General features: G+C 37.4%; 1 protein-coding gene across 3 annotated transcripts in view; it reads right to left on the reverse strand.

Annotated features, from left to right (window-relative positions):
- LOC117671808 (uncharacterized) overlaps positions 1–14,035 on the reverse strand; it is a 108,602-nt gene that overhangs the window by 29,864 nt on the left and 64,703 nt on the right. For 2 of the 3 annotated variants that reach the window (XM_087883107.1, XM_034428002.3), the window contains one exon: positions 1,397–4,013. The exons of the other annotated variant lie outside the window; for it this stretch is intronic. In XM_087883107.1, the coding sequence (XP_087739233.1) occupies positions 3,885–4,013 (129 nt within the window). In that variant the 3' untranslated portion in view covers positions 1,397–3,884. Of the gene's footprint in view, positions 1–1,396; positions 4,014–14,035 lie in introns of those variants that run through there. 3 annotated transcript variants of the gene reach the window in all.

The raw sequence follows: 14,035 nt of genomic DNA on the forward strand, positions 1-14,035 counted from the left end.
CATGAATGGAACATGTAATGTCAAGCTATAGCCACATTTGAAACTAAGCAAATTGGGATTTGGTCATTTCCTGGGAATTTTATGCCTACCATTTTGAGTTCCACTAGATGACAGCAGAGCAAAAAATGGTAACGACAACTCAGAAAACGTAACTGAACCAGAATGCATGAGATTTAGCAATATACAGCAGCACTAGTGTTCTGGCTGCTCCACTGTCAATTACTTGATAGGCTCAACTCGATGTGCTAATTTCCAAATACACAGCCCTATGGGACTCAGCCCCTGTGACATTATTTACATAAACATTGCCGATTGGATACAGACTGGTATTGCATTCTGCCCAAGAAGTAATGCTGAGGGTCTCACTTTGTGTGAAAAGGGTGAAGGCCTCTAACTTACTAGGTTTCAAGGAGAGGAAGTCATCTTCTTCCAGCAGACACCAAGTCAATAGATGGATGTGCTGTGTTGCCTTTTTTTCCTCACCTGGTTTTGATTTTATGGGATATGAACTAGCCAGTTTGGTGCAGTGGTTAAGGTACCAGGCTAGAAACCAGGAGACAATCAGTTCTAGTCCTACTTTAGGCATGAAAGCTGGCTGGGTGACTTTAGGCCAGTCACTTTCTCTCAGCCCATGAGTTCAGGCTCAGGTCACAAGCCAATTGTCAATTCTGTTGAAACCAATGAATCAACACTCAGTTGATCAACAACAACAAAAGTGGACCCTGCATTTGCAGGGAATCTTCTAGGAAGAAAAAAAGTATTAGCTGGTCAATTGAGTTGTGACTGTGTTTTATACATGCATGCTTTTATATACTACCTAAAGTGGGTAGTATATAAAACAGTAAATAAAATCAATTAAAAATCCCTTGTTTTGAGATCTGCTGCTGCTGCCTTCCTATCAATACGGCTTCCTTAGCAAAAATATTCCCTATAATATTCTTCACCACAAGGTAGCCTCCATCAGGTCCCATAAATATCTTGCTACATGGACACTGCAAAATTCACTCATTTACTATGATCTCAGGATTTTGTTGAAAGACTACAAATGCAGCTATGTTAAGGTTGTAATTCTCGTTCATTTTTCAGTGGTGGTAGGACAAAGACTGTTGCTCATATAAAGGTGGCTAGGAAAGGATGCAACTAAACTGTGGGACAGACAAGAATCTTTTTTTATTTGAGCTAAGGTTGCAAAATTCATGCCTACATAATTTTCTTGAATTTGCACAAGAGATTCCAGTTAAGTAACTTTGTGTTTTCTTCCTGAGGGATGAAAATATTTTAATGTTGACTCCAATGGTAGTTTGCTATACAATTGTAACATTAAAATGCTTTGAATTTCCTTAGGGCCTTAGAGTTCAGACAGAGTAAAGGGAGAGCAAGCAGGAGGGACAATAACAGCAGTTAAAATATAATTTTATTTTTTCTCATTAAAAACCAAAGACAGAGAAATGTTACAAAAAGTATTAAAGAGAAGCACTTCATCAGCGGTCATCTCCATTTCCAGACCTTCATCTTAAAGTATCATAACAATATCTTCTAGATCAGTCGCAACCCACCCACCCCACCCCAAAAAAACCCCACTCTGCAGTATCTATGGAACAAACGAGGGCAGCTTTATATGCATGAAAACACATTCCAAATTATCCTGACCATGACAGGTGCTGGTGGTTTATAGGTCACGTCTAATCTGCCAAAACAGCAAACTCACATTACGCTTGCCCTTATCATTACTATAGGAAGGCCAAATCCTTTGGGATTATAGATTCTCAACATGTGCACTGACCTATAAAAACAATCATCTTTAGGATTAGAAGATAAAAGGGAACCTCCCACTCCTTCAAGTAAAAGAAAAGAACAATTGCTTTGAAAAACAAACTACATTGTTGCATGTCAATTTTGACCTTGTCAATAAACCAATTAAGAATATAATCTTGCCTTATTTAATTGGTAGTGGTTTAAGAAGGATTGTGCCCATCCGTCCCTGATTTCTTCTTAAATAGACTGGTATAGCAAAGAAATAACTCGTGTATTTCTTTATTCTTTATGCTTTTGCCACCAGGTTTTATAAACCCAACATATTTACAGCTAGGATTAAGATGAGTTAATTCATTCTGACGAGGAAGCTTCTGGCCTTAAGATTCCAATGATAAAAGGAATCTCTGAGCTGTTGGCTATTTTCCCCCCATTTGAGCCATCTTCAACTCCTATAGTCTACTTTTTTAATTGCAGAAGACAGCAGAAATCTTTTCCAAACAGTGGTGAAGTTATAGTTTCCAATATTCTTTAATTAAAAAATACATAACATAGGAGTGCTTTCTAGATTGTTCTTCATATGGTTAGTATACCAGTCCAGACTGAAATGTCTTTGACATATATAGAGAAGACAATATAGCACAATGTTAAAACTTACTTTCCTAATCTCAGAATACACTATAGGCTTCACTGGATTAGCACAAAAACCTGAATAATTGGGCCAAGTGATTACATGAATAATTGATATCTAAGATGACAATGCAAAGCAGAACCTATTACCAAGGTGTAGAGAAGAGCTGCGCTTGAAATACATGGGTGCCTCTGTAAAGTCACTCTTATTAAAACATGTCTTCTTTTTGCTTTGCCCATTACTCATACCAGCAAAAAAACCCAAAATTAATAAGATAGATCATGATCCTGTAAAGTATCATGATCATGATCCTGTAAAGTATTTCCTCCCACATATGTATGTCTGACATAACATCCACCTAAACCAGTGGGTTATGCATCAAAAGCAATTTATAGTCATATTCCTGCCTTCTGTGTTACCATCTCATATGACTAGAAATTGTTTACAATGTGGGTGCTATAAGGCATGTTGTTGGATGCGCAAACCAATCATTGGAGGAATTCATTCCAACTTTGTTAAGAGAACATCATGTGACATTCACATGGCTTTATAAAGGATGCCCAGACACATCAAAGCAAATTATAATTTCTTATTTATTCTTCTACCTGCAAATATCTATCCAGTTATAGAATATCCTACGGCTCTGTAGAGCTCTAATTCTATTTGTGCTGAACAAAATACATAGCTTTCTCTTTAACTTCATACTCTACTAATTTCAAAGCAATTCAGATGCTGCACAGCTTCTTGCTATAGCCTTATAACTTGGTGGCACAAAACCAAATAGGTTTACCTACCCTGGGAGATGAAGAACATATGTTTCTAGTCTTTCAGACTCATACTAAAAGCAGAGACCCTTCCAATTCCTGGATAAATCCTAGTCTACTGAACATTCCTACATAGACGGAATAATTCTATTAGATAAAGAACAAGAAAGCAGCTTACAAGTTGGCCTTTCATGGGCAGTTGCTCATTTATAATATATTGTGAAGATGGTCTCAGGCTGCACTCAACTCCTAGGACTGCATCCATGCTGTTTTCTTGGTGATGTTATGGAATTGGTTTGCGATGTCTTTCCCCCACTATGGATTGAGATTTCTTTCGTATTTACCAATCCAGTTAACGACTTTGGACTGCCCAGGTGGTTCTACATACAGGCCTTACCTAACTTAGCTTCTGAAATAAGCCAAGTTTGGCTAAGTGCTCCCACCCACTGAAGATCAGTTATAAGGTAATGTGCTCACTCCATTTATAAGAAACCTGCCTTCTGTGAATCAATAGTATCTTGATAATTGCATCGCAACGTATGTGCCTAGCTTGCTCGATGCACATACATTTCCTTTCTGACAATCTTCAGAAATTATAATGGCATGTAAAACAGACAAGAGACAAGACACCAATCTCCTGACACCAAGGATCCTGGTACCTATTCAAAATATGTGCCCTCCATGTCCCTGGGGCAGCTGATTGATATGATGATTCCTGAGACTTTTGAGTATATCGTTCAGTAGGCACATGATGGGTCTTCAACTGGAGCTATTGGGCTCAAAGGCTTCAAGGTGCTCAGGGATCGGAAGGCAAAAATTGACGGATCATACACAAAGTGAGGTGGGGGCCGGCTCCCGTTGATATGCTGCATAGAGAAGAAGAAGAAAGAGATAATTACCAGTGCCCATGGGGTGAATGAATGACAGCACATGGGGAAGTGATCATCATTTATCTCTTTATTAAACTACATCATCATAATTGAGGTAGTTCAAAAGCTTAATACTGTACATTAGTAATAAATCAAAATCTTAGAAAAGATTGAAGAAGTAGGAAAGCAGAAAATATGCCTTCAATACACTGTAATATCAATGAAGTCCTGACAGTAGTGAAATCATGACTGCAAGTTAAGTTTTCTTATGTGTGAATTTTTGGTTTAAAGAGTACTAGGTACTTTATAGTACTAGGCGTTTTACAATGCTAGGAAATTCCCTTCAGTATATTTATATTTTTATACTTATTCCAGAAGAGAAGAGTAATTAAAGAATCGGAAAACAATTATTCATCCATCCCCAACTTTCTATCCTACACTAGACCGTCAAAACCATACAAAATCTTTTCATCAGAAATCTCCTCACAACTTAATGTCTTTGCTTAAATGCTTTCATTAATGTTAGAAGGTCATGAAAATGAATTAAGAAATTGTTTTTAAAAGCTCAGTAATAATGACTTAGCAGTAATAAATGTACATAGTCTTGACAGAAAGATAGTGGAGGGCCTGGGGTGGGGATATGAAGAGAATTGTAGTCCAGACTATCTGAAGGATAGAAGAAAATAAGCCATTACATGCATGCATGTATGTATGTAAAATAAAAAATTCCAATAATAACAATTACTCGAACAAAATGGTCAGTCAAATGATAAAAAGTAATCAAACCAAAATATCTAGTTCTCTCATTTTTTTCTAACAGTAATTTATATACAATATAAAAAAGTTTAAATATTCTTTATATACAATATAAATATATGCATGCATGAACTTTAGGGTATTTTTACTCAGCTGTAGCTAAGAGCCTGTTTCCTGATGCAATACGAACATTACTTTTGAAGAAAAATGTTGTGGTTATTGATTTGACTTGTGCAATAAACCATAGCAAGAGACAGAATAGATAGGCTGAGTCAAAGCAAGAAGCATATATGCAGCATGTGGAAAAACAAACTTGTTGATCTGTTGCAGCAAAACAGTGTCTTGTAACACTTTAAATCTAATTGATTTATTATAACACAATTTTTCATGGACTGGATCTCACTTCATTGGAACTATAAAATACCTTCCTTGAGGGTATACATATGGCTAACTAGTTATGGCATAAGTGGTTATATTTAGCAGTAGCATTTAAGAATTATATACCACTTTACAGTGCTTTACAGCCCTCTCTAAGTGGTTTACAGAGTCAGCATATTGCCCCCAACAATTTTTTATTTTACCCACTTCGGAAGGAAGGAAGGCTGAGTCAACCTTGAGCCTGGTGAGATTTGAACTGCCAAATTCCAGACAGCCGGCAGTCAGCAGAAGTAGCCTGCAGTACTGCACTCTAACCACTGTGCCACTGTGCCAAATGCATTTCTTTTTATGGACTCACTGAATTATCTTTTAAATAATGGTTCTTATATTACTGAAAAAAGTCTCCTTTTTAAAAGAAGTACATAAAAGCATGCTAGTGGGCATTATTGCTAGGAATACCATATTCTAATTTGCCCCAAAGTGCTACAGTTTTTCAGGTTATAATTCTAATAATATGCAATTATAATAGCATATATCACATGCTATTAATGGTGATTGTAAAGTAAAACTCACAAATACATTAGTTAGCGTTTTATTAATGTTTACACAATCATTTGGTTGAGACCTACGGTTGATTTTCTCTCTCTCTCTAATGCAGGCGTGTCAAACTCAATTTCATTGAGGGCTACATCAGGATTGGGTTTGACCTTGGAGGGCCGGGTGGGGGTGTGGTGTGGGGCGTGGCCATGGTGGGCGTGGCCATGAGTGTGACACGGGACCGCACCTCCACAGACATGGTTTTATAAACTTGTAAAAATAGGGAGATTTTGTTTTTTTTAATACTTACTTGATCTACTTGATCACCTTATGAGAGAGAGACCAGATCAAGAAACTGACTCCATAGGAAGACTAGAACTATAAATTATTGACATAGGCTAGTAGCAGAATTCTGCAAGCCTGAAAGGTAAAATATTTTACTTTACCTCCCTTTTATAACCTTCTGAGTCAAGGATGACCTCCTGCAGTATTCCGGAGGTCCCGTTTTGGGCCTGGAAGGCCTCCTGGACTACTCCTGAGGCCAAAAGCTGTTGCAGGGGAGTGGCCCACCGGCACCCCATTTTTGCTAGCAGAGGCACCGCGAGACAGTCCTTTGCTATTTCCAGACCAGCCCTACAGGCCAGATCTAAGCACCCCGAGGCCCAGATCTGGCCCACAGGCCTTGTGGGCTTGTGTTTGACACCCCTGTTCTAATATCTTTTCCAAATATGTATATTTTATATGTAAACTTTTGCAGTTATGTTACTTTGATTCACTTTTGCCAACTGTGTCTGCAATTCTGCCTATAAGTTAACCCACAAATACATTTTCAGAGAAAAATTAAATATGGATGTTTTTACATACAAGTGCACCTGAAGGTGGCATAATGGACAACTAAGTTATCCATTCTCTCTCTAGGATTTTGAAATAAAAATATATGTTCCTGTTTTAAAAGTCACAAAAGCAATTGGTTGTATATTCTGAGGGTCAATATGAGAGTATATTCTTTAGTAAACTGAATCTGCTGGACAGAGGGACGAATTAATATCTAAATTGTCAAGACTGAATAGTCCAATATTGTGACATTCTCTTATCCAGTTTTATTTCATGAAAACTTCTGACACCAGCAAAGGGTTAACTTTTGATTTGTTTATACCTCCTATAGCTATAGTTTCTTAATACAGGTGCTTCCTAAACTTTAGATACCCCCCAACTATATTATGTGTTTCAATCTCAAGTGACATCAATGCTATCAATGCTTTGCATTTTATTCTCTGTAGTTTTATGTAACCAGTCTACAGAGTTATGCATAGCTGTTTATAGATTCAAAATAAGAAAACAGTGCAAATAAACAATATTTTAAAGAAGTTAACATTCCTGGACAAATTGCTTTTATTTTAGCCTCACCAGTTGGCCCTTCAGAAAACAGATGTTTCATTTCTTGTCAAAGAAACCACTTCAGTTCTTCTATGCATGGGTGTCTGCAATGGCAGCCATGACACTTTCTCAAATATAAAAATAGAATAGAGTAGAGTAGAGTAGAGTAGAGTAGAGTAGAGTAGAGTAGAATAGAATAGAATAGAATAGAATAGAATAGAATAGAATAGAATAGAATAGAATAGAATAGAATAGAATAGAATAGAATTCTTTATTGGCCAAGTGTGATTGGACACAGAAGGAATTTGTCTTGGTGCATACGTTCTCGGTGTACATAAAAGAAAAGATTCATTCATCAAAAATCATAAGGTACAACACTTAATGATAGTCATAGGGAAATACTCAATATAAATCTTAGGGATACTAGCAACAACATTGGAAATAAAAAGAGTTTTCTGTTTTTTGTGAGACAAGTAGTATTATTTAGCCCTATCTTGTACTGAAACGGATTTCAGCATTATCAAACAAAACCTTTGTTATAAAGAAAAACATTTACAGCACAAAATAATTTTAATATGAAGGACATTTCTAACAAAGATGCCTCATTCAGCTAGCAAATAGGATGAACCTTCCATTTCACTTGGGCAGTTCGGTCTTATTTCCCCATACAAAGGCTTGTAACCTTTTTAGAAAAATCATACCTATTCTTTCAGCTACATTTTTCAAAAAATAAAAACTTTTGTACAGAACACTATTTAATATATGGATTTTTGCAAACCACTGCCCTTACTAGTATATATTGTTGTGTTTGTGATGTTGTGTAAGGCTTTGCTGCTTAAAAAGATCATGATTTTGTATACCAACTCCATTTTGGTTCATACTTTGGCTCTGGAAGGACAAGTTAGGACAGTGTACAGACAAATGCAAATCAAACCAATTTCTCTCTCCCCTCCCCATGCCAAAGTGCCAGCTTAAGAGAAAAGAAACTAGTGCTCAGCCTAGAAATTAACCAACTATAGCTCAGTTTCATGAAATCATATCCAACATCCTCCTACACAGCCAGAAGGCTTGGCTAACAGCAAGAACACAGCAGGAGAGGCATATTTTAAAAAGTCTCCATTCACCAGCCGCCTGCTGTGGCATTATGGATGGTGTGTGCTCTGGCAGGCCTCAGAATTGGAGAGTAACATAGCAACCTTTATTTAGAATTAAAGGGGCAGAATTAATCAGACAGATTTGTCCTTCCCCGTGCAAGGAAGCTGCTTGCCAGTACTCTACTGAGAGGGAGGCAAGGAAAATGGACAAAGAGGTTGGCACTTCTCTTCCATGAGAAATGCCAACCAACAGGATCGAACAAACAGCAGCTGGAACTTTTGGCTGCGGGCAAGCGATGGAGCTAATCCATCAAGGAAAGAGAGAAGAGAACCTTAAACTCCCTAGCGTAGCATTGCAGGAGCAAAGCCAGGGTTGGAGTTTTTTAAGGGGTCGTATTAATGGAAAACGCAAGATTTCACAAAAATACGGCTCACTGGACAACATGCCAGTTATGATGAAAATACTCAAGTATGGAAAACGTTGGCTTAGACGAGCACGCCCCATCCTGGCTGCTGTCTCCACCCACAATGGAGAACGGCCTGGTTTTTTGCCTGTTTTCGAGCTATTTTCAGGCTGTTTTCCGGCGCTCCCGCACCCGCAAAGACCAGCTTGCCAGAAACCTGAAGAGCAGCTGGTGACGGCACATGTGCCTACAGAGAAGGCTCTGCGTGCCACTCATGGATCTAGCATATGAGTTACCAAAACCAATCTAGATAGACATAAAAGTTTACTACCTGGAAAATTGAGGACATGTAAAGAATAATAAGCCACTAGCAATATTAGTTACAATAAAGGAAATCTTACTGGTTTTCCATTGTATTTATTCATTATTTTGGAGCTCTCATTGACCAAAAAACTCTGCAGACTGATTACATAAAACTACAGAGAATAAAATACAAAACATTGATAGTCAGGTATGTCAGAAGCTTGGCTGTTTCTGCTTCTGACCTTGGGCAGAAGAACTTGTTACAGCATGAAAGACACAAGAATGCAGCAATTTGCTTTTCTTTACTTATACAATGCCAACGGCCTGAACGAAGGCTTTTTGTGCAGCCTTTTTCAACTTGGCGCCCTCTAATTGATTGAGATTAGGATTCCAATGACCCCAAAGTACTGAAAATGCTTGCTGAGTCAACTGGAGTGTATTCTAAGAAAACCAGAGGTAAAAAAAAGTCTATATTTGTGCCTAAGGCACAAGAGACTATATTCTTGGGAACAACGAACCTACTTCCAACTTAATCAAAGGCACTTTCTTATCAGCCCCCATTAAGATTTCCAATGATTTTAGAGGTATCTTCCTAAAACCTAACATTCTCTTTAAAGTGTATATTGCAAATAAGCAGGAAACAATTATATTAGATCAGTAAGGATTTCAAAATCTTGCGGATAAGACCATTCCCAATCCACAGTTTGACATTCTAATGTTGATCTTATACCCTGCTACTTTTTTAGCCCACCCACAGGCAAGAATAAGCTGATAGAAAGCCTCATCTGGTTTAAATCAGCTGTAGATCTGTGGCTGTAGATGAAAGCCAAATCTAGCATTCATGGCTGGGGATTAAGCCATTGGCTCTACTTGCTAAACCACTTCTTTATTCAAACAAGTCTCTTCTCTCCCTCCCCCCACCCCCTCATTATTTTATTCCTAGTTTGGTTGGTTGGCTTTAGATCCTGAGGACAACAATGATAGCGCCAAATACTGCATCCTTCTTTTGCAGGTTTTGGAGATACTTGTTACCACCACCCTACTGAAGTATTTTAATGATGCCATATTCAGTAACTGAGTATAGTTTTCATTTTCCCATGTGCATTTGAGAGCAGCTTTTTAAACAATTGTTTCTGTAATTCTTTTAATTACCAAATTATTGTTTTAACTTCAACCATTAGCTTGAGGAAATACAGGGTATCAAAAGTTTCATATTTACAGAAGAATTTGCTAGTGCGATTGGCACCAGCAATGTTCCACTGGAACAATTTTCCTTCCCTTTATGTGATCTCTCTTTGCTTGTATTGGCAAGATATAATTTGATATTATGTCCCTCACTAATTTGGAATTGTGTTCCAGGACAGTTCCTTCACCCAGACACTTTCTAAGCATTCACTTCTGGCAACAGTTCAAGTACATCACATTGTAGAATATCTGGCATTCTATCTCCTTTAAAATGGTTGAATTAAAGTTCCAACTTACAATATTAGAAAGGATAAATACTTGTTTAGTTCCCTCATAGGGCAGTTGCAATGTTGCTGGGGTGGCTTTATGTGAAAAGGTCAACTAAACATGTTGACCTTTTCCATGCCAATGTTCTCATTAAGAGCAAAAAAAAACAACAACACCAAAACCACAGTTAATGTATTTACAAAGTTGTCAGGTGGCCACTGGCAACTGTACAAAGGGATAACCAGACAATGCCCAATCTTCTTTGAAAAGCTCTTTACAAAGAGAGGCATTATGCTCTGTTACACATAACCAGGCATATTAGAAAATTAGCTGGATCTTTTTTTTTTTTTTTAATTTGATCTATATTCTCCGGAGACTCAGGGCGGCTTACAATGTGTTAAGCAAAGCCTTCATACTTGTGTATATTTTATACAAAGTCAGCTTATTGCCCCCACAATCTGGGTCCTCATTTTACCTACCTTAGAAAGGATGGAAGGCTGAGTCAACCTTGAGCCTGGTGAGATTTGAACTTGCAGTAATTGCAAGTTGCAACAGTAATTGCAACAGCTGATGTTAATAAAAGTGCTTTAGTCTGCTTTAGTCTGCTGCGCTACCAGGGCTCCTCTGGCTTACTCACATCAAGACAAGATAGTCATAGCTTTTATTTATCCCCACTGTCTTTGCACTGAAAAATGATTTTGTTATTTTATAATACAAAAAGAACACTTCAAACACAAGTAAAAATATATATTTGCATCAGGGGTGGGTTCTACTTACCTACTACTGGTTCACACTGGCGCGCCTTGCTTCTGCGCATGCACAGATCACCGAAAACAACATCCAGGGCAGTGGGTGGGGCCTCCCACCGGTTTTACTACCGGTTCTTGCGAACCGGTCCAAATGGGGGGCAACCCACCACTGATTTGCATGTGTTTGTATCAACAGAACAGACTGGGATATTTTAAAATATGTTCTACTTATAAGTTGGGCTGTTAATAAATAGGTAATTCCCTTACATTGATAAAACAGAATTGTGACTCAATAGCTATCTGCTTTCCCTAATTTGGAAATAAGGACAATAGGTCATTAACTACTTCTTTTCTCTGGATTTTGCAATCTTTGTAGATCTCAGAGAAGAGTTTATGTGCACTACTGGAATGTATTTCCTCTTATTTTCATGTCAATAGTTTCTATATCAAAAACGTCTTGCTTGTATGATCCAGACTGCAATGCTGCTTTCCCTGTTTTTGTAGCCAATTCAAACAACTTCCCAAGAAAATCATGATGGTTGGATGAAAACTCAAGACTATCTGAATGAGATTAGGCTCTTGGAAAGCAATGGAAACAGCCATACCTTTAAGCCAGAGGGCTAATGTAATAAATTGTTCAGATACTTCTGGAATGAGGTCAATGTCAATTCAAAGACTTTGTGAAGAAATTTCTTTTATTGCAGAATAGAAGTACAAACCATGAACATGCCAAAGGAGTAGGAATTCAGTTCCGTTGAAATAATATTTAGAATTCAATTTTCGATATAATTCAGTCTAGAAAGTTATTAAAGAGGAAGTAATACCATACAGGAAGCAATATTGTATAAAAAGTCCCTAGCATAACAAATATGGGATTATAGCCAATTTGTCTCAAGATGGTGATTCCAGATAAATTGAGACTACAACGTTCCAAATTCTCAGTCAATACAGCAGTTCTTGAAGCTATGATTCCAACATAATAGAACACTTCAGCTGGAGAAGACTGATCCAAGAGAACTAGTATTTCTTTAAGCTGCTAACATTTTCACAGCAGGCAAAGTAGATTTTTTGTTAACGTTCAGGCTAATTTTACAGAGGTCAATTTGGAATTCCCATAATATGCCATCAAAACTGTATTAGGAAAACAGCATCTATGTTAAACTGAGTCAGACCTCTGTCCTTATTTAAATATTGTTCCACAGTAACTGAAGCACAGCAGGCTATAAGCCATTTGCATCAAAATAAATAAAAAGGCTCAAGTGCTATCTGCTTCTTCAGTTAAAGCAAACTACAATTTTCCTACAACTACAATTTCAAAAAGTGCTGCCAGCCAATGTAAGATGACAAAAACGCTGATTCAATATAAGGCAAACTTCCAGCTCGCCAGAATTTCAGACAGAGATCTTCTCCAGTCTTGCTGGAAATTCCAAGCGATCAACCTGTGCTCCTTACCACTGAGCTATAGAAATGTGGTAGCACCAAGTCTTCCACCAACACAAGCTTTGAAAGGGTATAGCTTTGAAAGGGTGCTGCTGGTACATGTGTTTGTAAGGCTTTATGGCCTTTTTGTGTAATGCAAATCAGATGCTAACCCCAGGATCCACAACGCAAGGAATGAATGGCTTTCTTATGGCTAATGTGCAATGAGTGAAGACGCTCATGCATAGAACACCCAATAATTTGCATTGGCTCAAAACACTGCAATCCCATAAAGCTAAGCAATCCAAAGCAGACAATATTATCCATTCAGAAAGGCATTAGTGCTGCACATGCCAGCACAGTACATTTGCCTCTGGAAAAACTGCTTTACTAGCAGAGGTCAAGGATAAGAATCTTGGGTGTATTATACAGCAAAAGGATTAAATGAAAAGGAATCAAATTCCCACAAGCATCACAAAGAAAAAAAAGAACACTGACAAATTACTATTTCTGTAGAGGAAAATCTCTTTCTCCCAGATCACTGGATGAAATTTTCATCGGTTTATTCCCAATGTATTTGAAAAATAGTCATGTAATCTCCCCTCCTCCAACATTATAAATGTATTTTTTATAAATGTACCTATTGTTGCATTTCATTTGTTCTTAATATCGAATATGTATGAAAACTCTGTGGATCTCTGGGCATGCATAGATAATTTTGAAAAAGTATGTCTAATTTTTCCTATCCAGAGATAAATTTCAGAAATGTTATTGTTGTTGTTTTTTCAGTGCAGAATTAAGCCGTACAAATCACTTATGCAGCAAAACATCAAGGGATTCCAATTGTCTGGATTTCTATAAAGTGTATTTTGATATAGCTATGCTTACTGACAAAGTAACAAGAACATTCTAGCTATTAAACATGATATTAATAGAATTTCTATCTGCTCCAACTTAACCAGTTAATTTACTGTATTTAGAAATATATATATATAATTTATGCAAATATATACAGCAAAATTTATTTTCATTATTGCAACCTATAAAAAATTAGCATGTGGGTGAAACTCTAAGAGGAGGAAGAATCACTTGCTTGTAAGGAGTTTCCATTCCTGATTCCAGCCCTGTTCAATGGTGAGAAGTTGTTGCTGGAGCATCTTTAATAAATGGCAGTTTACCCTCTGCTTAAAAGAAAGTCTATAGATTTCCAAGACAGCTTGTTCCATTGCTGAGTAGTTCCTATTGCCAGAAAGTTCCTCCTAATGCCTAGCCTAAATTTCTTTGCTCTTAATTTGATTTCTCCATGCTTTCCACTGCATCAGAAAACTAAATTCATCTTTATATATAGCAGCCTTCAAATATCTTTAGGAGGCTGTAATTCCTCTGATTCTATGCTACTCATTCTCATCTTTCAGTACAGAATCTTCATTATATAAAGCTACTTTATATACTCACAGTCACTCATGCCCTAGTCACTTCCCGTCTTGACTATTGCAACACGCTCTACATGGGGCTGCTCTTGAAGAGCATCCAGAAGCTCCAGTTGGTGC

This window comes from Pantherophis guttatus, chromosome 1, assembly GCF_059756535.1.
Source record: "Pantherophis guttatus breed Tessera chromosome 1, ASM5975653v1, whole genome shotgun sequence".
Lineage (NCBI taxonomy): Eukaryota > Metazoa > Chordata > Lepidosauria > Squamata > Colubridae > Pantherophis > Pantherophis guttatus.